The sequence below is a fragment of the Haemaphysalis longicornis genome, unplaced genomic scaffold, assembly GCF_048455015.1.
Source record: "Haemaphysalis longicornis isolate Haplotype H1 unplaced genomic scaffold, Haemaphysalis longicornis Haplotype H1 scaffold_3, whole genome shotgun sequence".
Classification (NCBI taxonomy): domain Eukaryota; kingdom Metazoa; phylum Arthropoda; class Arachnida; order Ixodida; family Ixodidae; genus Haemaphysalis; species Haemaphysalis longicornis.
The window spans coordinates 24,584,604-24,606,067 of record NW_027526335.1 but is presented as its reverse complement, the minus strand read 5'-3'; the positions used below and the strand labels follow the sequence as shown (position 1 = coordinate 24,606,067).

Here is a 21,464-nt window from a genome sequence, read left to right as displayed (position 1 = left end):
ACACAGCGTACGTAATCCTGTTCATTTAGGGAAATTAAAGAACGGGTTAAACATCTCTTGCTAAACCACTCTCACGCAGAAACCTCTCGGGGAACTTTGAAGCTGGGTTGCTTAGTCACGTGTAAGGATATTGAGTCTAGAAAGACTTTTCCTAAGTTCTCCAGTTCCGATTCGGATTTTAAGGTTCCGAAAAAAGCGTGAGGAGAAACCTCGCCATATAATTCCATTCATCTCTCTATTTGGGGTCTTATTACAAATGTATTTCGTATCTCTCTTCAAGCTTTATGCCCCATCCACTGGGATATAATAAACCTGAAGTTAGCCATTTTGGGCTATAGTATGAAAAGTGCACTTAACAGATCTGCTAAAAGAACAACTGAAGAACTCTGGTCTGTCTGTAAGTGCTGCACCGACGAAAACAGCGTCCCGAAGAAGTTTCTTATACTAAAGGCCCTGACGCCATGCATTTAGGCAGCCCAACAAATATTAGTGTAATTAAAATATGCGTCCGCTGGGTGGGGTCCACCCGACGCTTCTACTGACATAACTAGTAAGGCAGCTGGACTTCCTTCCATTTTTTTGTGGCAATGCGCACGTAATTTTTTTTTGTGTGTTTAAAGGTGGAATTCAGTGTTTCTCGTTCACCCAAACAAACGATGTGCTATCGCAACATTGTTTAATTGAAGCAATGAAGGAGCAGATTGATTGATTGATTGATTGATTGATTGATTGATTGATTGATTGATTGATTGATTGATTGATTGATTGATTGATTGATTGATTGATTGATTGATTGATTGATTGATTGATTGATTGATTGATTGATTGATTGTAAAGTTTATCGCGCCGACGCAACCGCAGGTGATGAAGCGCGCCGTAGTGGAGGGCTCCGGATTAATTTTGACCACGGGGGGATCTTTAGCGTGCGTCGAAATGTCGCACACACCGGGAAGGGGCTTTTTAATGCGTACCGTTCTTTCCCGAGTACCCTCCCAGCCAGGAGCGTGTAACGCCCTGCATTTCCGCCATAATGCAGATTTCACGAAATTTCCACCTGTAATCGTTATAATAGCGCAAGTGGAGATAATGCGTGGAAGGAAATTTTGAAAAACCAGAAAATAAGAAAAATATAAAATAATTACGGAAAATGGCGAACCGTGTAACGCCCTGCATTTCCACAGTGATACAGATTTCGTGAAAGTTCCAAATGTAATCGTTAGAATAGCGTAAATGGAGATAATTGGTCGAACGAAATTTCGAAAAACTAAAAATTAAGAATATAAAAAAATTACAGAAAATATCAAAATGTATACCGCATGGCATTTTCACAATATTAAAGGTTTCGCGAAAGGTTTACCTGTAATCGTTATAATAGCGCAATTGGATAAAATTGGTCGGACAGGATTAAAAAAAAAATGTGGCTGGAAAAAACTCACACTTGAGACAGGCGGCATAAGAATGCTGCGCATTAGTAGACAATTCTCTGAATTTGTGCAGAAGTTTTTGATATGAAGAATCGGGCCTGGCGTACCCTGCAGAAGGGCTTTTTTAAGACATCGGCGATGCAAGGCACGCATAGCGTGAACGAGAATTTTTCTGTTCACCGGCGACTTAATATGGTATGCGTGTGTTTATGGCGCAAGGGCAGCCAAGGTCAAAGAGTGCCAAAACTGTATTCTGTGGCCCTTCAGTGTCATTTTAAACGTGTATGGTATGGGTGTGGTACTATTACTAAAGGAGGTTAATATATGGGTGTAAAGGGCCCTAATCTAAATTATGAACATGGCAGCAGCTCCGGGTGTATTTATTTTAAGTGCACAAAGTGGAAAATCCTGACACTGAAATCTTGCAAGTACTTCAAATATTGACATCATTTGACGTTTTTAGTAGCGTCTACCAAACCAAAACATGGTAGCGCTTTTAATTACATCGTTGACCTGTAAAATGTAAAAAAGAACAGGAAATAACGACAAAAGACTAGAAAAACTAGATTTCAGGATATTACAGTAAGGTTCTTTTTTCTTTTCGCGTGATGATGCTGATACCAACCTACAACTACGTCAGCGTTAATTTTCAGGTAGAACTGAACGACAGCATGACCGTGGTACGTACGGTGTTTTGTATACGGTAAGGAAAAATTGGTCGCATTTCTTGTTCAGTTCTTAAACAGTTTTTTTTTAATGAGTGAAGAATTTTTCTGGCTTTCAGAGCGACCAGTGCCTTAAAAAATACGAAGGCTGACTATTCATTGAAGTTTGGCTCATGCTTCGTCACTAGCTGCTGCTTAAGGTCCTTAGAGCAGGTAACGAATCCAGACGCAGAAAGTGAGGCGTCCTTTTGTGCTCGGGTGCGTGCCTTGGTCCCATCCGAGGCTTGAACCCACGAGGTGGACAATGAAGCCGCAGTCCACCCGGCTGTCCTTTCACATGAAAACATGAGAGGGAGCTGCCCCACAGCGCGGCCTCCCCTCTCCCGAAGTCCTCATTTCTGCACGAAAGGGCTTGTGGTGTAGGCCTTAAAAGGTTGCTCGGGCAACGTCCGAAGCAAACAACACTCCCACGGGCATTCTGCACAACCGCGTGAGTCCATAGTTGAAGACACTCTGAGTGCTATTGGCTGCATCTGCTAGACGCAATGTTGGGTTCTCTCGTTCTGCTCAAAAAACATGGTAAGAGAGTATTTGCAACAAAGTGTAGAGTATTTGTTGCATTAGAAAATATTACGTCTTCAAAGGTCCATTTTAGACGCAAGAGTCCTCATATCAATTTGGACTCTCAATAACAGGTTATTTACGCAGTTCGATATCATGCCGATCATGCCGATATCATGCCGATTCGCTGACGAGAAGGAGGGTTTTGTTTATGTGGCGTAGTTGACAAATAGTAACGCACTAACTAGTTTTGTAGGCAGTGTGTTGTCAAAAATTATTTGATAATTTAATTAGTTGCATTTATGAGTACTAAACAGAGGCCATTTTCACACGACTTCGCGCAGATGTCTAGTGGATGTAAGCGGAAAATTGTAGCGGAGCTCTCGGATTCTGTTGCACAAATATCCTCCCCCACCCTGTTATCACCGAACTTATTTTGCAGCTCTTATCTCGCGTTATTTTTTATTTTTGAACAACACTGACAGCCGCCATTTTTTTCTGCTGCCGTGAGCCGTGCATTAGATTTGCTTATTTATGTTTTGTTTTTACCGCGCGGCTGCGCTGGGCTGTGTTATTTATGTCCCAAGGGAAGGGCCTGTTCTATTCTTTCTTTCCTAATGCCGCACGGGTTATCACATTTGATAGGGAGAATGCTACACACCCTAACTTCAGTAGCCTAGAATAGTCTTTGATCTACAGTGTTCTCGATGTCATTCGACGGTTCGAGAAACACCCGCGCCGAAAGGTGAAATTCCACAGAGCAGACGCTGCGGCGTTCGATTCGCCGACACTCGCTTGCGCACGTCACTTTGTTGACTGCTGCTTCGTCGCCTGTGCATTTTTTAGTTGTTAGGCGAGCACAAGTTCGCTCCAAGAAACTTGTTTTTCCTTCGAGATAACTGCGTTATCGTTGGCTTCCTGAGAATATTATTACCGTATTTACGTGTATATAAGCCGCACCCGGACTTTCGGTCGACGAATAGAAAAAAATATATCCCCACGTCTTGCCCGTATATTTTATACATAAAAGGATGGACCAAAGCTACTACTCAAGCAACATTAAACATTTGTTTACGCAAAAGAACTTACCAAGTTGACTACGTAACTAGATCACTTGCCGCATACATTTTTTAATGTTGGCATATTGTTAAGCTGTGGGTGCAGAATAAGCACTGTCGATGGGATAACAGTGGCTTAGTCGCTATTACTGTTGCAGTGGCATAACTTCCCAACGCGCATTGCGGTGAAGCTGTACCGAAGGAAATACCTCGCATGTAATCCGCACCTCTACTTCGATCCTGAAATTTTCGCAAATTTGGTGCGGATTATACGCGCGAAAATTCGGTACTAGAAATTTCGGTATCTTTCACGGTAATCAACTAGTTTCTCACTGTTTTATTTCGGACACAACGGCCTTAACAGGTATTAGTCATGCACGTGCTTGAGAGATGATGGCCCGAATAGCAGCGTGGGAACACCTAAACTTTTCTGATTACTGTTCAAAATCTGCTCAGTTTGTAGGAAAGAAAGCCTCAGCGACCACATATTACGGTTGTGCGTGATTGAAAAACAGTACGTACACAATTAATGATGATTCCCGCTTAAACTATTCGCGGAAGAGCGACCGGTCGGCAGAGCCAGAAACTCGCTCCAGGTTTCATACAGCTTCAGGGGGTTGAAATTCGACAAGCGGATGTTTTAAAAGTTTCATCCGCTCTTTCGCTTCCAACGGCCAGATTTCTCGGCTTTTCTCAGATATTTCTAAAGGCCCTGCATTATTTGCCTCATTGTTTGGCTTCCCATCTTCACCAAGACAGAGCGTATGCAGCGTGAAAATTCTGGTGTCAGAGGCTACGCTTCTTTGTTGAAAAGCGCACGCTCACATTAGCGCTACTGTAGCATCGGCTGAAACCGTCGGGGTTGCTCTGAGAAACGAATCGCTGTGAGCGCTTCGGTCCCTCTCACCGGTAAATCACCCGCGTCCAATATATTCGGCTTCAAAGTCGAATTAAAACTGCACGACACAAGTAAATACCAGAAGACAGCAAGGTAACACTAAACACTACCTCTCATAATTCCACGGCCGTATTGTTTTGCGCTGTCCCCATCTGACTTGGGTTATCGAGTTGCGCAATCTCCCGTCCTTCAACGCATCAAACAGCGAGCCGTCCTGGCCCGTATAATAACTTCATCTCAAGTTTGTTGCTCGAGGAGTGAAAATTGACGCCTCGATGATAGAACTATAGCTCAATTTACACAAGAGGATGCGTATAGTAGTTTGGGGCCGGCACCATGTTTGAAGCTACACGCGCACTACGTGCGAACAGGACAAGTGTATTGAACCATGATGCAAGGTGGAAGATGGGTTTACTGAACCGCCACGACACCCATTGGTTGTTTGTTTGGCTGGTTGGTTGGTCGGTTCCTGGATATCAACAGCGCCTATCCGCTCAGGGGGATTGGCGAGGACTGAGTAGCATCTCATAGAGCTGGGCGGAAAACAATGTCAGAAAATTTTAGGGAAAGGATCGTAAAAATTTTAAGAAATGCATAATAAAGAAACACTGATGATGAACAAAAAATAGGTATCGACCAAACTTTAAAGCTTATGGGTAATTGATCGCGCCGGAAAATTACTGTTCGTGTAAATGCTTTTTACTAGCAGAGCAAACGACTTGTTTAGTAAATAGACGAGGGAAGGGCGCGACGAGCAACCCGCTGCGAAAACTAAGCCCAGGTGACCTACGTGACAATAAATCAGGTGCTGCCAACGCTGACCTGTACGCGAAACAACTATTGCTGTCCAGGGCAGAGATCGCCAAATCCTCACTTGGGTTAATGGACTGAAGAACCACACCCATTTCTCTGCTATATCATGTTCTCGACTACTACTACTAGACACTTCTTGTTTATTCAAAATTTTCTCAATTTAAATCAGTATCCTCAGTAACAAGAGCGCAAGAGATAAATGCGGGCACAGCAAAAGCCGTGGCATTCGATTCGCCGACCCTCGTATGTGGACGCTATTTCGCAGACTGCCTCTAGACGGTTGTCTATAGTTTATGTTCTTTGTGCAGCACAAGTTTGCTCCAGTAACCTTTATTCTTTAAAGAGTACTGCATCGCCCTTTGCTTCCTGACAGTATACGTAGAATTGACGTTGTTGGCTATGCCCAAAATGTTTTTAGAACGGGCGTTGGAAGCTTCTTCAAGAAAAAAAAGGAGGGGGTGGAGGAGTTGGCGATGCCAAAGAATGACAAAGGGCAAGGCCAAGAGATGCTTCGCACATAAAAGTAAGGACCACGAAGAGCCCACTATCCCGCCACGCGTGTTGTTCAAGGCGGATGTCTTCAGAGCCATAAAACCACACGGGAATTCAGGATGCTTTTAGGCGAGGCTTCGCGAAATGTATTCAGGGATTGTGCGAATGGCCGCTTATTTGGCGCATTTCGCACGAGAGCAAGTTGACGTTCCATTTCGGAGCCAACTGTATAAAATCGCAAACGGAAATGGCCCTATTCAGAAGGTCATAACACCAAGGTCGTGTGTTCCACAAACGAATGTAAAAACTAAAGGCAACTCTACAGTGACAGGAAACCGACTCCGCAGAATCAAAAAAGAGGAGAAATCGCAGACAACGATATTATTCGACGCTGTCTCTGTGCAAGATGACGCACCCAGCAAAAGATGAACTGAAGAGAAACAAATACCGTAGTATTAGGTATAGATTCCCATGGTACCATCGCAAAAGCATGCAGGTGTACAGTCGAGGCATAAAAAGTATACTTGACTGAAAGAACAGAAAAGCTCTTCACAATCAACATGACTAAAGGAAGGCGAACTGGTATGCACATTCTGGTAAACTTAGCTTGCGATAAGACTGCCAGGCAACGGAGAAAATGTCGTTTATAATCGAAGGTGCACTACGCAACGGACTGCAGCCATAGAAGTGTCATTTCAGCAGCCAGTCACATTCACATTCCGAAATCTAACCTGTAGTAAGCGAAACTACATCAAATAGAGGGCAAAGGTTTCAGCGTTGTATATGAAGAGAATAAGATTAAGAAACGCTTCTATGAAAAATATTTCCATATTTTAACAGGCATCGGTGTATGCAGGATGCCATTTCGGCAGGAGGGAGGGGGGGTCCGACGGTGCGAAAAAACAAAGGCAGGGAGAATTTAAAGGCAGTAAAAAAGTAAAACAAAATATCTGCAAACACAAAAGAAAAAAAATGGAAAAAGGCAATAAAGTACTTCGCAATGCATTGGGTGTACCCTCTTTTCGTTCAGATTGTTCTGTTCTTACTTGCTTCTCGCCATGGGGCATTGCAAAATGGGTCTCGCACGCGGTAAGCAGAGCAGGCACAAAAGCCGTTTAAATTCGGTGCGTACATGGCCATGTAGAAATACTCATTCGCAGTTGTTACACGATGATAACAGCAGTTTACTTACTCATTCTCTCTCTCCGCTCACCCCCCCCCTCTCCTCCCCGCTTATTTAGAGGAGGGTTTCGTGGCGCCCTCGCTTAACTCCCGCCCCTCTAAGCCAGTGCTAACAGACTTGAAATCTCTCTGGTTGCGCTCAGACCCGAACCTAAAATCCTTGGGATAGCTATATCTACAATAAAGTGCTGCGTGGGCTTCACTTTATTGCATTTGACTAAGAACGTGTCAGTGCTTACCCATTGACTCCGGATAATCCAGAAGTGGGTGAATATGAGAATGTGTTGTTTTTAGAGTTGATGAACAGCTATCACCATCTCGCCACGGGAACAAGAGGGGACTCAAACTTGTCAGACGCGTGGCAGTTCACTTTGCCGGGAGGTCAGGACAAACCCATAACAGGGAGATGCAACCGTATAAATATGGGAAAAGCGAATCGTCAAAGGGGATTTGAAGGCATTATTTGTACATGAATGTGGTAGGTCTCCCTTTTTGCTTGGGACCCTCCCAAGTGTAAGCAGTAACTTGGCCATGGGAAGATGCTATTTTAGGCCTGCGTGGTTAAACCGAGAAATTCGGCAATTGGTAAACAGCTCCTCGCCTGCACTATTCAGCAAATGTCCGCATGTCTGCGTCGCCAGACCGTTTGACATGGTAACATTTGATACTGTGGAACGCACTCCTATTGACACACGCTAGTGTCGATAGTTTCTCATTATTATCGACAGTCCACGTAATTGTTCTATGTACTGAGCTTGAGCCAGGAATGTCATCGAAAAATGTCGCCAGTCGGGCAAAGTGCGTCCTGTCCTCTTAATCCAATACTTTGTTGCCGGCCGTTTTCATGCGGGTGGCACATACTTGGAGACAACGGCCGGCGTGTCACCCATGAACATCCGGCGACGATCTCGTTACCTGCGCCCATTTGAAGGGAAATGGCAGCCACTTGAGTTCTTGGACAGTAGTGTCAGAAGCAGAAATGATGCTCGGGCACAGCAGGGAATGGTTTGGTGACGCTGTGTGCGAGAAGTATGACGTGGCGTTTGGGTGGCTCTGCTAAGTCGGTTTCACCTGTTTGTTGACGCCTTCGCGTTCTTGGACACGCTACCGCGGAATGATCCTCTCCTGGATAGTAATTACACTCATAACGATGCCCTAGAGAGACAGTCTTACTTCTGTCTCTCATTCTTTGCTGACTTCGAAATATAATTTGTTGTAAGAATTTGTTTTGTCCCTAAAGCTTTTACTTGTTCTAGAAGGCATTTATACTGCTAGTATGTACTTGCAAATGAAGCCGTTTTTATACTTCCATCTGGAAATAGTCACTATTCGTACGCCTGTCTATAATGCAGATTAGAATTGTCACAATTCTTATATACATGAGAAGGAAAAGCTTTCATCAGCTACGCAGCCATAATGTACGTGAATGAAACCATTGCTGTACACCTTTCGCAAACTTAGCAAGTAAAGTGTCATCAATGTATCGCACTTCAATAATATGCCCTCTGGAATTTGCTTTATTGCATGGCTCACTTGCATTTTGAAGGAGAGATATCTGGACTTAGAATGCGAGAAATAGTTTTCTTGCTGGAAACTCTGCTTTGCAAATAAAGTTTCTCGCTGAATTCCTTTAAGTATGCGAATAATATCTTGCTCACCACGCATGATCTACATTACACGTGAATAGATGGCACACGGTACAGTGGACGTAAGTGCTTTTTGTTTGCTCATCAACATGCGGGAGCCTGCTACTGATGCAATCTAGGAAAGCTCACTTTTTGTGCTACAGCACTCTTTTTCAGGAGGACGAGATGTGCCGCCAAAGTCCTCAAGTGGTTCTTCCTACTAGCATGCGTCCTATCCATTGTACCCGCTGCTTATCTTCTGTTGCCCTTTATTGGGCTCAAAGGTAAGCAAACACCAAAAATGAAAATCTTCCTCTTTGTCTAGAAAGTTTGTAGAAGAAAGTTCTTCTAATCTGGGAAAACAAAACTGAGTTATTGCGATGGTTTTTTTGGTAGCGTGCAACTTGCACTACTTCAAACCTAGCAGCAAACTGCACTCTATGAAGTATTAGGTTTGTTAGGCAATTATATCTCTCATGAAATTAGAAACCTGGCAGCGCCGTAACACAAGGAAAAACACTGGAAAAAATGGTAAAACTGCCTGGTATGCCCCCAGTTTTAACAGCAGAGTTGTTTAAGCTTTTAGCTCCGCTGTGGAGCATTACCAGGAAACTCAGCCCAGCCAAGCGCACGTGAGCGTGCGCCTCGCGAGGAGCGCCCGGCGTCGTCCGCGCTTGCGCCACGTGAGGAGCTCGAAAAATACCAAGAAGAAATACCAAGCTCATGTGAGCGTGTGCCTCGTGAGGAGCGCCCGGCGTCGGCCAACTCGACATTTGAGAACACTCTGCCCAGCGTTTGTGACAGGATCTCTTGCGTACTGTTCTTCTCGCCAGTTCACGTGCGTCCGTGTCTCAAGTTGGGAGCACAGGATAGCTCGCGCCGCAGACGCCAAGTTTGCAAAGCCTGTTGCCCCCAGTTCTAGCGCGTGCTAACGCGGTCCATTTTGGGAAAGATGTGAAAGCCTGGGGACAAAACGATCCGGGCTTGCCAGTCGACGGGTGTCCGACGAAGGGCAAGAGGCGGCCAGCTTTGCTGTTCCTCCAGCCTTGCACCACTAGTGCACGTTGCACCAGTTGTTTACTCGTTCTTTTAGCAAAGATAATGTTTTCTCTCTGGCAGGAATAGCTTAAATTTGACAGCGAAGAGTAGGTAATAAAATGATTTATATTTTGGTAGGTTGCACTGATGGCAGGATAGCAATATCGTAAACAAGAAAATTTGAGACCAAATATTTGCATTTCAAACTTACCACTGAAAAAAAACCCGCATTAAGATTTACAACTACTCTTTTATGAAAAGATGCAAGATTTGTGGCTCCCGGTATTTCAAATGCCACAGTGTATGATCTTCAAAGTGTCTCGGCAGTGGTAATGAGACGATTTCGACATGAACTCTCTTTTTCAACTTTCGTTCCAAGCGAAAGTCCGTCACTTCGGGGATCTTAGCTTTTCCATGCGCAGAGAGGTTAAAGCTTACCCGTTCAGTCATAGCAGCAATATTTTTGTCCTCTGTGAATTGTCCGCTTTGTGATGCCTCAGGTCCCGGAAACAATTCCTACCTGATTCATAGACTACCACAAGTCGTCGGATCTAGCTGAATAGAAGAGTATATAGGGAATTCATCGTGGCCTTCGACTTAGGGGCATGAGTTAAAGATAAGTACTGATGCCTGCATGAGCAATGTGATCATGCTGATTGCAGAACTACCAATGAGGCGAGTAAAAAATTAATTTCCTGCTAAATTTCCTTTTTGATTGGCGCTGCTAATGCAGGTATGTGCCGAGTCATAGAAACGAATAGAAGAAAAAAGCCCGAAGTGAAATGAATTAAGTTCGACCCAGAGAACGCATTGTGGCCTCTTACTCAGAGAAACGTGTGTTAGAGATGTGCACTGAGGCCTGCATGAGTAATTGGAGCATGCTAATTACAGAAATAGCGATCAGGGGATAAAAAAAGTACGTTTACGTTAAAGTCCAGATTTACTGGCGTTGCTAGCGTGGATATGTTTTCCAATAGCAACCGCGAGATGAAAAATACGCAAAGAAAACCCAAAGCAACAATGGGGGAGACCCTAGGCGTCTGGGCACTCACTGCGCTCGCAATCACTAAATCATAAGAAGTGCTTATGCGCCCTCGTAATTTTTTATCTTTTCAGAAACGAGGAAATATTACAGTTTTCTGCTTCGGCATAATTAGCAAGGGCATTTCAGCGCAGGACAGGAGTGGTTGCAGGTCAGTGAGAGAGGCTGCCGTCCTGCAGTGGACCTGAGTATGTTGATGATAAGGATGATGATATTGAGGTTCCTAACTTACGTTTTCATCTAACTGCAAAGCACGTTATTCAGGATTTTGTGTAATTGTTTAGCATGCCGATAACAAGGATTGAGAGCATATGATTATACCGCGGTACATACGACGTTCTAAATATTATTGTTTGTTCCAGCCATGAAGTCTGAATTCGAGTGCTACAATCAACACGAAGAAAACGTCACCGCGACCATTCAAGAATTCAACTCACAGCTGTCTAAAAGGCTGCTTGAAAAAGACATCGGGAAGAAACTAGTGTACCAGGACAATGATAGTTGGGTACAGCTTTGGCCAGGCGCATATGTGTACGCGGCATACATGGACAAAACAAACACTAGTGACTGGCAAATTCGAATAATCAGCATTGTTTCCCGACATGCTACACCCGAAAATTCAGTGCAATGTTGGCTCAGCGTTGGGTCAGCTGTGTTCTTGTCCAGGGCAACCCTGAAGGTTCTCCCTGAACATCATGACCGCCCATTCGGGGCAGCATTTTTCTTGTGTCCTGTCAAGTTCCGTTCTGAAATGAACGACCAGGAGACCATACGAGTAGCACTTGGAACCGACTGGAACATGACTTCGCCAAAGTGGTTAAACGTTCACCAACGCCAAAGAACGCCGCCTATTTTTTGCTCCGTCTGTGTTCGTCCCATTGTGGGCCTCTCAGACAAGATGTCCTTAATAGCGGAGTTTATTGCCTATTACTCGTCGATGGGCATAGGGAGTTTCAATCTCTACCTCTGCGAGGTGCCACGCGATGTGGAACTTCTGCTGTTGCATTTCAAAGATACCACCAAAGTGAACATCCAGCTATACAGATGGAACCTCCACATGAACAAGTCTACCATTCACGAGTATGGCCAGCTCGCGGCACTGCAGGACTGTTTCTACCGTTCCAGACTGACGTCCGAGTACGTCGTAAGCGTGGATTTCGACGAGTTCCTCGTCCCTAAGACCCGCGAAACGCTGACAGAAGCCCTGCTTGAGATTGAGACCTCCGTAGGAAAGAAATCGTTGGGAAGCATTCTGATTAAGAACCGGTTCTTCTGCTACGAATACCCGGCATACACCGCCTTCTTGACCCAGAAGCCGCCCTTGCTCACCCGTATTCTGTTCATCCACGAGGTCGGCGTTTGGAAGTATCGCGAGCGCTCCAAGTACGTGGCACGACCGACTGCAGTGGTCGTCAGTGGAGTGCACTTCGTCTGGCAGCACCTGAGAGGGACGCGAGAGGTGGCCATTTCCGAGGCTGTCATGGTTCTGCAACACTATAGGGCCTGTTGCAACGTCACAAAGATGAACTTCTGGGGTTCCCGGGATGACGAATTCCTGACCGAAGAGAGAGTTGTGGCGGACACCTCAATACACCGGCACTTAAAAAAGATGATCCACTCTGATGTTATTGGGTCTCTTAAGTTGCTCGTCGAAGAACCGTTAAAGGAGCTACCTTCGTACACGGACGACTGACTGCCGAAAACGGAAACTGTGACCTTATTTATTTTATTGTTAAGTGGAGGAGGCGTCGAGAAGTATAGTGATCCCTTCGTCTTGTTCCGCCCATAGCAGGAGGACCACTCTATAGGATGGCCTTAAAACTAACAATGGGGGCCATCTTTTGTTCCTTGCATCACTTTTCCTCCTTAAGACGTAGCGCCATCCTTATGAAATAAATTCATTCACCCAACTACACATTAATAGGAGGGAGCCGAACAGTCTTATATGTCGCTTGCCATGTTTCGCTCACTGCTTGTCCTCTTGTCTTATGTACCAGCAAATAAAGGAATAATTAGCCACGGCTGGTTCTTTATCAGCTGAGTAATTACAATCATTGTGCCAAAACCTATTGGTATAAAAACTGCCAGCAAGATCTCAAAAGTGCGGGTAAACCTCATAAATTTCCAGGTATCTGAAAGTGTCCCCTTGAATGTCAATTTGTCTGCCAAGCTTTGGCAAGATCTGCCTTTGATAGGCGCCTCTACAGGATAAACACCATTTCAGCCCTCACGGCAGTCGTTTCCCCATTTTGCCTCTTCTAAGCTGTCTTCCACCGTCAAAACAAGAGGGCTCGCTGTTTTCATATGACCGGCTTCGTTTTTGATGTGCGAGACCATGATATTGAGGCACTTTTGAGAACTCTGTGGCGATCCGGAACACACCCCGGGATATCTCAAACGACAGTGCTCACCAGAGCTACACTCAGTGCTTTTGCTTCCTTGGCAGGAAATCACAAATTAGCGCCCATGCAACGCTGTTTGCGGCCTTATTTCGTTCCCTGTATAGCGGATGATAAAGAATGATGCAGGGGTGTCCCACGAGGAGACGCAGGTTATTGTGCAGAACACGCGACGGAGAGATTCATGCGGCGCAGGTGTGCTCTTCAGATCTGGCGCTCCAAGTCACGCGAGCTCGTTTTAAGTGGCTAGAAGCGCACTAATTGGACACCTGGCAAAACGGACGGCTGCTGTGTTTGTGCCGCAGATTCAGTGTCGGTCGGTATACTTTTCGTGTCCTGCGCACTGCAGTATTGCTCACTAGGCGACCTGTCTTAAAAGATGAATGCGTGTTACATGCCCGAGATTGAGGCTCTGTGGCGTAAAACGGTCATCCTTTTGATAGGAATGGAGATGATATCAGAGACCTGCTAGTTGTAATCAGGGATGAAATTTATCTTGTAGTGGCGGCAACACCATCTGAATTTAGCGCCACCATCATCATTATCCGCATCCTTTCACAATCATCATCAGCTGTGCCTGGCCAGCGTCAGCTGTTCCACCCGACATGAGTTCGAACATGAAGGTGGGCCTGGGCGGCCTTTTGTGCACGCCGCTCTCCAACTTCCGGCCGGGCCTTACGCTCACTCAATAAATGTAGGAGGCCACCGCTCACCGAGTCCACGGCCAGTTCCCTACAATCTAAACTACGCCTTTCCCGACAAGGGCAAAGCTTGCTGCTCAACCGCTTGTAACATTCTGAGGTACGTGTGCAGCAACGCAATGCCCATTCTCCGTGCTGTCGGGAGGAGCTAGGCCCAATCAGTTCACGGACTTGGACATTGTATATTGTATATTGTAGAAGATTGCGCCGCACCAGAGCTATCTTATGCTACACTCTAAGAAAAAAGGTGGTCAAAAGAGAGTCCCCGGCGCCGCGACTACCCTTAAGCTTGGTGAGTCAAAAGGGAGTCACAGAACATAGTCATAATTTTGGCGACTCTTCTTTGACTCGGGTTGGGGCGCAACTTTGCGGGAGAGGGGAACAGATACGAGGAGCATAGAAAACAAAAAAAAAAAGATGCCGCTCTGATTGGTTGCCGCAGATGTGACGTCAGGCGTTTCCCGCGAGCAGGCGAGCAGGCGCCGCGGAGTGGCAATTTTTGAACTGCCGGCGTGCTCCGCCGGGAGGGGCGTTCTTTGTGTTGTGGCCGTTAGGGTGGTTTTCGTAACTACGTGGTCTCGCTGGTCAGTGTAGCGACAATTTTACAGTGCTTTTGCCGTGCTCCACGTGAGGACAGCGTCCATGATATGGGAAGATATACGGACGGAGCTGCGGCAACACAGAAACTGCATCTGATAGAGGTAAGTGAAGTATTCACCGCGGCGAGAGATTTTCCCTCGTGAAAATACTTCGTGCACTGTGCGAATAACGCTCAATTGTGTAATATGCTGCTTGAATACTATGCGGACAGTCGTGGCAGAAGCGTCTAACCGCATGTCTGCGTGAGTGGCAGGTTTTTCGACGGCCTGAGTATGCGAACAGGGCAGCATGACCGTTGGTTGGCGCTAGCCGCCGCCGATGGCTCACCGCCTACGAAACGGCGACCTTGAACACGATGGCCGCTCCACGGTCTAGGCGCAGTGAAAGTTTGTTTTACTTCTTCTGGCGCTTTTATTTGACCCTGAACACGGAACGCTGAGTGCGCTTTGATGAATTTGGCTCAGGCTGACAGAGGGGCGAAATGTCAACATGAAAAGAAACGAGTAGGTGTTCGACAGCGGCTTATTTCGGCGCCGAGCAGCAGTCACTTCGTACAAATGCGGGACGCGTATGTATTGGTAGAATATAATTTTGCGCTAACAGTAATGAACAATTCAAATACGAACCGCGGAGCGCACGGCCGAAGATCCCGGTGCCGTCACCTGGCAGCGGCCGAGGAAAACGTACAGACATGCGTAGTTGAGATGTCGGGAGCGAGGCTGCGTGTCCCACTGCGATATGTTGCTGTCTGCTCGCTCGCATGTTTGCTTTGTCGCCATGCCGCCAGAGCGCTGACAACAATTGTTAGTGATCCGGCGCGAGATTGTATGGTATCTACGGCCACTGTGTGCTCGGCTCACAGGAGCGCCTGCTCCCCCTGTGTGCTGGCGTCACATTGCCGACATAGCTTTGCATGTAGGGTGCAGTAACTTGAGCAAATAACGATGGACACCTGGGTCGCGCCCAAACCATGCTCAGTACTGCCCGCTCCGCAGATTTTACTAGCACTAATGGGCCTGCCCTCCTCACCTCCCCCAGCCCTCACTCTCACTATAATGTTTGTGAAGGTGAACTAGTGTTAAATAAGTTCCCTTTGATAACGGTTGAAGGTGTATCAACTGTTCCATTGCAGTGGCCATCAACCAAAGGAAACGCCGGGTACCTCGAGGAAGCTTGATTGATTGAAGGGTTTAACGCACCAACGCAACGCAGGCAATGAGGAACGCTGTAGTGGAGGTTTCCGGGTTAATTTTGACCATCTGGGGATCTTTAGCGTGCACCGAAATCCTGTATACTCGGACCTCGAGGAATCTGGCGTAGCTTTGTGGTTAAATGGTACGGCGAGGCATAGTGAAATGCGGTTTTTATTTTTCAGGTTATCATGTCTGAATACCGCGTCGGTAAGCTTACGGTGGCTGGTGCTAGAGGAATATAGGAGGTGCGCAGAACGCTTTTAATGCTACTCCAGCGCAGAGATGTGCTCGTTATGAGACCATTTCTATGTTTTGCTCGCAAGCCTGGTCTCGCCTGCTCCAGCAACGCGTAGATGTTTTGTTTTTTGTATAAACATGAAATTGCGCACCATCCTGCTGCAGCTTGCGCACCGTAAGCGTTTTGTTCATAGGCCGCCAGTCTAACGAAAGGTATATTAGCATTGTGTGGGCTTTGGAGTGAACTATTATTATGCGTTAGGGTGGCGCATAAGGCGGGGAATAAGGCGGGGAATATCCTCCTTAACAAGCACACGTACGTGGAAATCAGGCACAAGGAAGCAGGCAAGGAAATTTGTGTGCACGCCATGTCCGGCTATACCTAAGTATACTGAGCGTTATCTTGCAGTAGATGACAATTCCTTTGTAGTACTATAGCTCCACACCGCTTTTGACTCTATTATTGTCTGCTTCACGGCGAATTGCAAATTCGGCCGCTTCGCGCTAGCTGAGCCGTCAAATAAACGTTTCTAGCGCTAGCCAGCACAGCTACACTTCGGAAAAAAAGTCTATAAAGCGCGAGCGGTACAAACTCAAAGAACGAAAAAAAAAAAAAAAAACCTGGTGGACAGGCCACGATAATTTTAATCATGGGGGTGCGACAACTCGCCTTAGACGGCGCAGGTGCGTTACGATAGAGAGGGAGAGCGAGAAGGAGGGAAGGAGCCGCCAACTGCCGATGAGCGGCCGGGATAAATGTGCCGGCAGTATTTCTCTTTCGCCTTGAGGAAAAGCCAACTAGGTGGGGGGGGGGGGGGGGGGGGGGCATTCCTGCGTCATTTGCCGTTCGATATAGCGGGTTTCGCTTGTATTTTCATACGATATAGACGTAATTTTTGCTATATGTTTCACTGCAATTATACTGTTACCGGAAGGAGTTCGACATACTGGATAAATCGATGCAAATGGTTTCCATCAGTTGGGTTCGGCTGTGCAACTTTAGTTTGTTCTCTTTACAGATGCAAAAGGTGTCAGCGCTGCTGTTTGGTTGCCCTATTTGGCGAAGGAAAGAGAGGATGACATCTTCACGATACTGGTGAGAACAGTGAGCTTAATTTGCGAATTAGATGGCAACATTAGCAAAGGGCTCTTGGCTTGAGTTGCCCTCGGCATTAAAAATATTAGGGTGTACCCAATCTTAAACTAAAAGAAATGATTACATGTAAGAGACAGCAGCTGGGAAAAAATTGTTGCTTTTTAAAAGGCTGGCTGACGTGTTTAGGCTTAACGTTCATGGTTACTTTGACCAGAGGTAGCGAAATAGCCCTGACCCTGTACTTTTTTTGCTTTCCTAAAGGTGAAGTGCACTCAAAATTTCGGTTTCTTGATAACCTCAATTTTGTAACTTACCATAAAGAGAAGCCTTAAGGGGAGCTCCAGACCCTGGGAAAGAACCAGTGTGTTTAAGATATCAGCCAGCAAAGTCAAGCTTTCGAAAGATCCACAGTGGGGTAGTTGCTAGTGTTTTTTAACATCTTGAAGTAGCACAGACTAGATACAGACATGTGAAGTCGAAAATGGACAAACAGCGCTTTGTAAATGGTTCGCCGCAACATGGTATTTACTGTGTAACTTGTCCTCATGTAATTTGTGAGTGCGTGACCTAAGCACCTATTCCAGGAAAAAAAATTTACTTCCACAATATGTGCCCTCCAAAAACGTTTTGCTGTGTTAGCTGTGTACACACACAGCCATGGGATAAAGCTGAACATAGCAAAAGTGCGAGAAGAATGCAAATGCAGTGGGTGAAGCAGGGCATTTTCTGAAGCAGGACATTTGCTAAATGGGTTATTCGTGAACAAAGAAGCAACGAATGTAGATGGAAGGGTCGGCGGTAGCTCAGCGCTTTTTCGGTCTCTTCGGTTATTTTGATCTTATCACCAAGCGTTAGTGGCATTTGTGGCATTTGTTTGTTGTGCTCAGCCAGAAAAATAAAAATTGACCTTGTGGCTCTGAGCACCCTTCACCGATTGTGAACAAAAAAACAGGCACGAGCGGCTGCAGTCGCGATTGCTTGAGATAATGCCTTGAGCATACTGGGGTAGTAAAGAAACGAGTAGAAAAAGAGTAGTGCCTCAAAGAGACCAGCCGGGAGATAGCGCAATGTTAAAGGAAAGGCTGTGGCTTGCGTTCCGTCCGGACGGAACGATATACAAGTGCTAAAATTCCATCCAGACGGAGAGCGCTATCCTTCTGTCCAGACGGAATACAACTGAGAGCTTAGCGTTCCGTCCAGATGGAGCCGGCATACAATTTGTACAGTTCCGTCCGGGCGAAAGTAAAACCGGCTGAGTAGACGCGACCTCGAGTATTCATATTTGGTGTAGGGGTTGCGCCTCGGATAATGGCACGATCGTACCAGGTTGGATTACCCCCGGACATTTTTTTTTTTTTTGCGTGGTTGGGCCAGCGTTTTGTAACAGCTAACTTAGCGCCCAATTTACAATTGATGTGGTGAGAGCGGTCGGTCTTCACTTTGTACTCAACAGTACTCAACAGAGCCAAGGCCGGCGTAGCCATCGCTAGATACGCCCGATCTCCTGTAATTATTACCAGTGATTAATTAACAGTGATTCAGGCTAGTCAGTGAGTGGAAGCGGTTTGGCCGGTTGGTTAAAGATAAAAAAGACTGCTCTCAACGCGAGTTATGTTTCCTCTGAACAGAACTTTAGTGACAGTTGCCATTCCGTCTGGACGAAACGCGAAGAGAAAAGTGTCGAGTTCCGTGCAGACGGTAAGGCAGCTGTCACTAAAGTTCCGTCCAGAGGAAACACAGCTCACGTTGAGAGCAGTCTTTTTTTTTCTTCTTACACAACAGGTCAAACCGCTTCCGCTCACTGACTAGCCAGAATCAATGTTTATTATTAGTCATTATTAGTAATCACAGATGATCGTACTAACTCTATCTCAATCCGAACGGATCTCCAAGCCGCTACCCGCCACCCGCTTCACAATATTTCAGCGACAGCAGTCGGTATTGATTTTTACCAAACCGGCCAAACCGCTACCACTCACTGAGACTAGCCTGAGTCCCTAGCTGTTAATTAATCACTGGTAATAATTACAGGAGATCGAGCGTAACTAGCGATGGCTACGTCGGCCTTGGCTCTGTTGAGTACGAAGTTTAAACCGACTTGGCGCAAAGTTAGCTGTTACAAGACGCTGGCACAACCATGCAAAAAAAAAAAGCAGGATCCAGGAGAATCGAACCCGGCACGATTGCGCCATTATCCGAGGCGCAACCACTACACCCAATATGAATACTCAAGATGGCGTCTAATCAGCCGGTTTTGCTTTCGTCTGGACGGAACTGTACAAATTTCACGCCGGCTCCGTCTGGACGGAACGCTACGCTCTCAGTTGTATTCCGTCTGGACGGAACGCTAGCCACAGCCTAAAGGAAAATGTGGCAAAAAAGCGGCATGAAAGGTGGGAAGTATGCAGGTTTTTTAACCGCAATAGGGGTGTCAGGTTGCGAGTCGTGCATCACATGAAGCTAGCTGCGTGTACGTGTGCGTTATACAACCGGTGTATTTAATGCGTAGGTTCCAGGGGCAGGTTGCTGCGACCCCAATGATTAATCATATGAAGGGGGTCTTCGCATAACCGGAGGGTGTACTATAACTGAGCTTACCCTGTAACTTATCATCGCAGGTATTTTCTTTTTCAGTCCACGTGGCATAGTAAAGACAGTCAGAGTAATAATTTATACATATTGATGACTGTTCACATAAAAAACTTTTTTTACAGCAAATAATTTCAGCATTATTTGTCTTTTTTTTTACAGGACCGAAATACTGCATCCTCGTACCCGACTCTGCTGTACACGGGGAGCAGCCCACTCGGGTCCGACTCAATTAAGATGGTGTGCGAACATGTATCCGTTAACGTCTTTGACTTCACGTCAGGAATCGCTCTTGTATGTGCCATGTACTGGGCATACAACCTGCAGTACGTGAAGTCTGCAAAGCAGACCTTTACAGTTTCGGAGGAACTGATGGTGGTGCAAACGGGCGCATGCTTGAGCATCTTAATGCCGGCGACAAAGGTAGTCACTACCTTGAGAGCTCGTGCAGGGAAAGCCAGGGAATAAATACATTGTCCAGCGACAGCAGATCAACTGGTGGGTGTTGGAACATATAGCCTCCGAGTAAATTTCTGTGTTCCAAAATGAACAAAATATTCTCAGGAAAATTATAACAATCATCAATTCATAATTCTTTAACACCCTCTTTTAATGTTCATTTGCATTGCGTATGAGTGGTCAAAGTGGCCTTATTATAAAGCCGAACCTAGTTGTATGCATTAACGGCCGCGGCGGCCGCTTTTCTGATGGAGGCGAAAAGCAAAAACGCCCGTGTGTACGAGATTTCGGCGCACGATAAAGATCCCCAGGTAGTCAAAATTAATCCGGAGCCCTCCACTACGGCGCGCCTCATCGCCTGCGTTGCGTCGGCGCGTTAAACCCTACAATCATCATCATCATCAGCTGTATGCATTAAATAGGAATGTGTTCAAGATTACAATTTTATTAAGCAATAACACTCTCCCGAACTCTGTTTTGTGTATTTTATTGTCCTGTTTTCAATTTGCGAGTTGTATTGTTCTAGAATTTTTTCACTTCAGTTGTCTAAAGTGACATTTTCAAATATTTGTTATAATGTGGTTTTAAAAAAATTTGTGTTTTCATATTCACTTGACATTTTGTTAAGTTGTGAGCCAGCAGCTGGTGGCTGATCACTGTTGTAGGGTTGTGTTTTGTATATGTGAACTCAGTGTTGCTTGTCCCGTTCGATGTAACAAGTTTTTGTTATGTGAGACACAAATGTTGTCTAAGGTGATAATTTTGAATCTTGTATTTCTCACGTTTCTTCTATTCATGTATATGTTGTCTAAGACAAAAACTCGTCATTTTTATTTTGCATCAATTTTTTCTAGTCATTGAGCCAATGCATAACTTAAAATTTAAAACGGTTGTAGGCTTTATTTCAATAAAATAGTTGTGTTGGTACTTTGCATTGATGTTTCTTGCATGTATGCATGGCTGTCCTTATAGGGTCATAATAGTATCTGTATGGTATTTTTTACCCTATCGACTCTGAAGGGATTCTGTTTGCTCGAGTCGGAAAATAGTCGACTTGACTTTTTCTTTGCAGATTTTCAGTGTCGGTGACGGTGCTGCAGAGTCCTGCATGCCCTATCTCCGGGGTCACGGGATTCCCTTTCAGCAGGTCAGGGCGACTTGGCTGGGTTCATGTAGTAGCCAAAGTAGCCAAGCGGGCTCTCTGTAGCCAAACGGAGAGTCTGAGTGACTACTTTTACTAGTCGCAAAGTAGTCATGAAGACTCCCTTCGTTTGAAAATTAGGAGTCGAGGTGACTTCCCTTACAGAGTCCTGCATACACTTTTTTGACTAGGTCTAACAGAGTCACAAGACTCTTTTCCAAACAGAGTCAGGACGACTCTCATTGCTGGGC

General features: G+C 45.7%; 1 protein-coding gene and 1 long non-coding RNA gene across 8 annotated transcripts in view; both read left to right on the top strand.

Annotated features, from left to right (window-relative positions):
* The window catches only part of LOC144174153 (uncharacterized), a 33,904-nt gene extending 21,083 nt beyond the window's left edge, over positions 1 to 12,821 (top strand). For 6 of the 7 annotated variants that reach the window (XM_077702647.1, XM_077702650.1, XM_077702646.1 and 3 more), the window contains 2 exons: positions 8,883 to 9,002; positions 11,161 to 12,821. In XM_077702647.1, the coding sequence (XP_077558773.1) occupies positions 8,883 to 9,002; positions 11,161 to 12,491 (1,451 nt within the window). In that variant the 3' untranslated portion in view covers positions 12,492 to 12,821. Of the gene's footprint in view, positions 1 to 2,557; positions 2,669 to 8,882; positions 9,003 to 11,160 lie in introns of those variants that run through there. The other variant, XM_077702648.1, reaches the window with a different exon arrangement.
* Positions 12,822 to 14,425: 1,604 nt separating this feature from the next.
* On the top strand, positions 14,426 to 20,948 carry LOC144173195 (uncharacterized). The gene is made up of 3 exons (XR_013323177.1): positions 14,426 to 14,599; positions 16,948 to 17,024; positions 19,776 to 20,948. It is a non-coding gene; the product is annotated as an uncharacterized LOC144173195 (long non-coding RNA).
* The last annotated feature ends 516 nt before the right edge of the window (positions 20,949 to 21,464 follow it).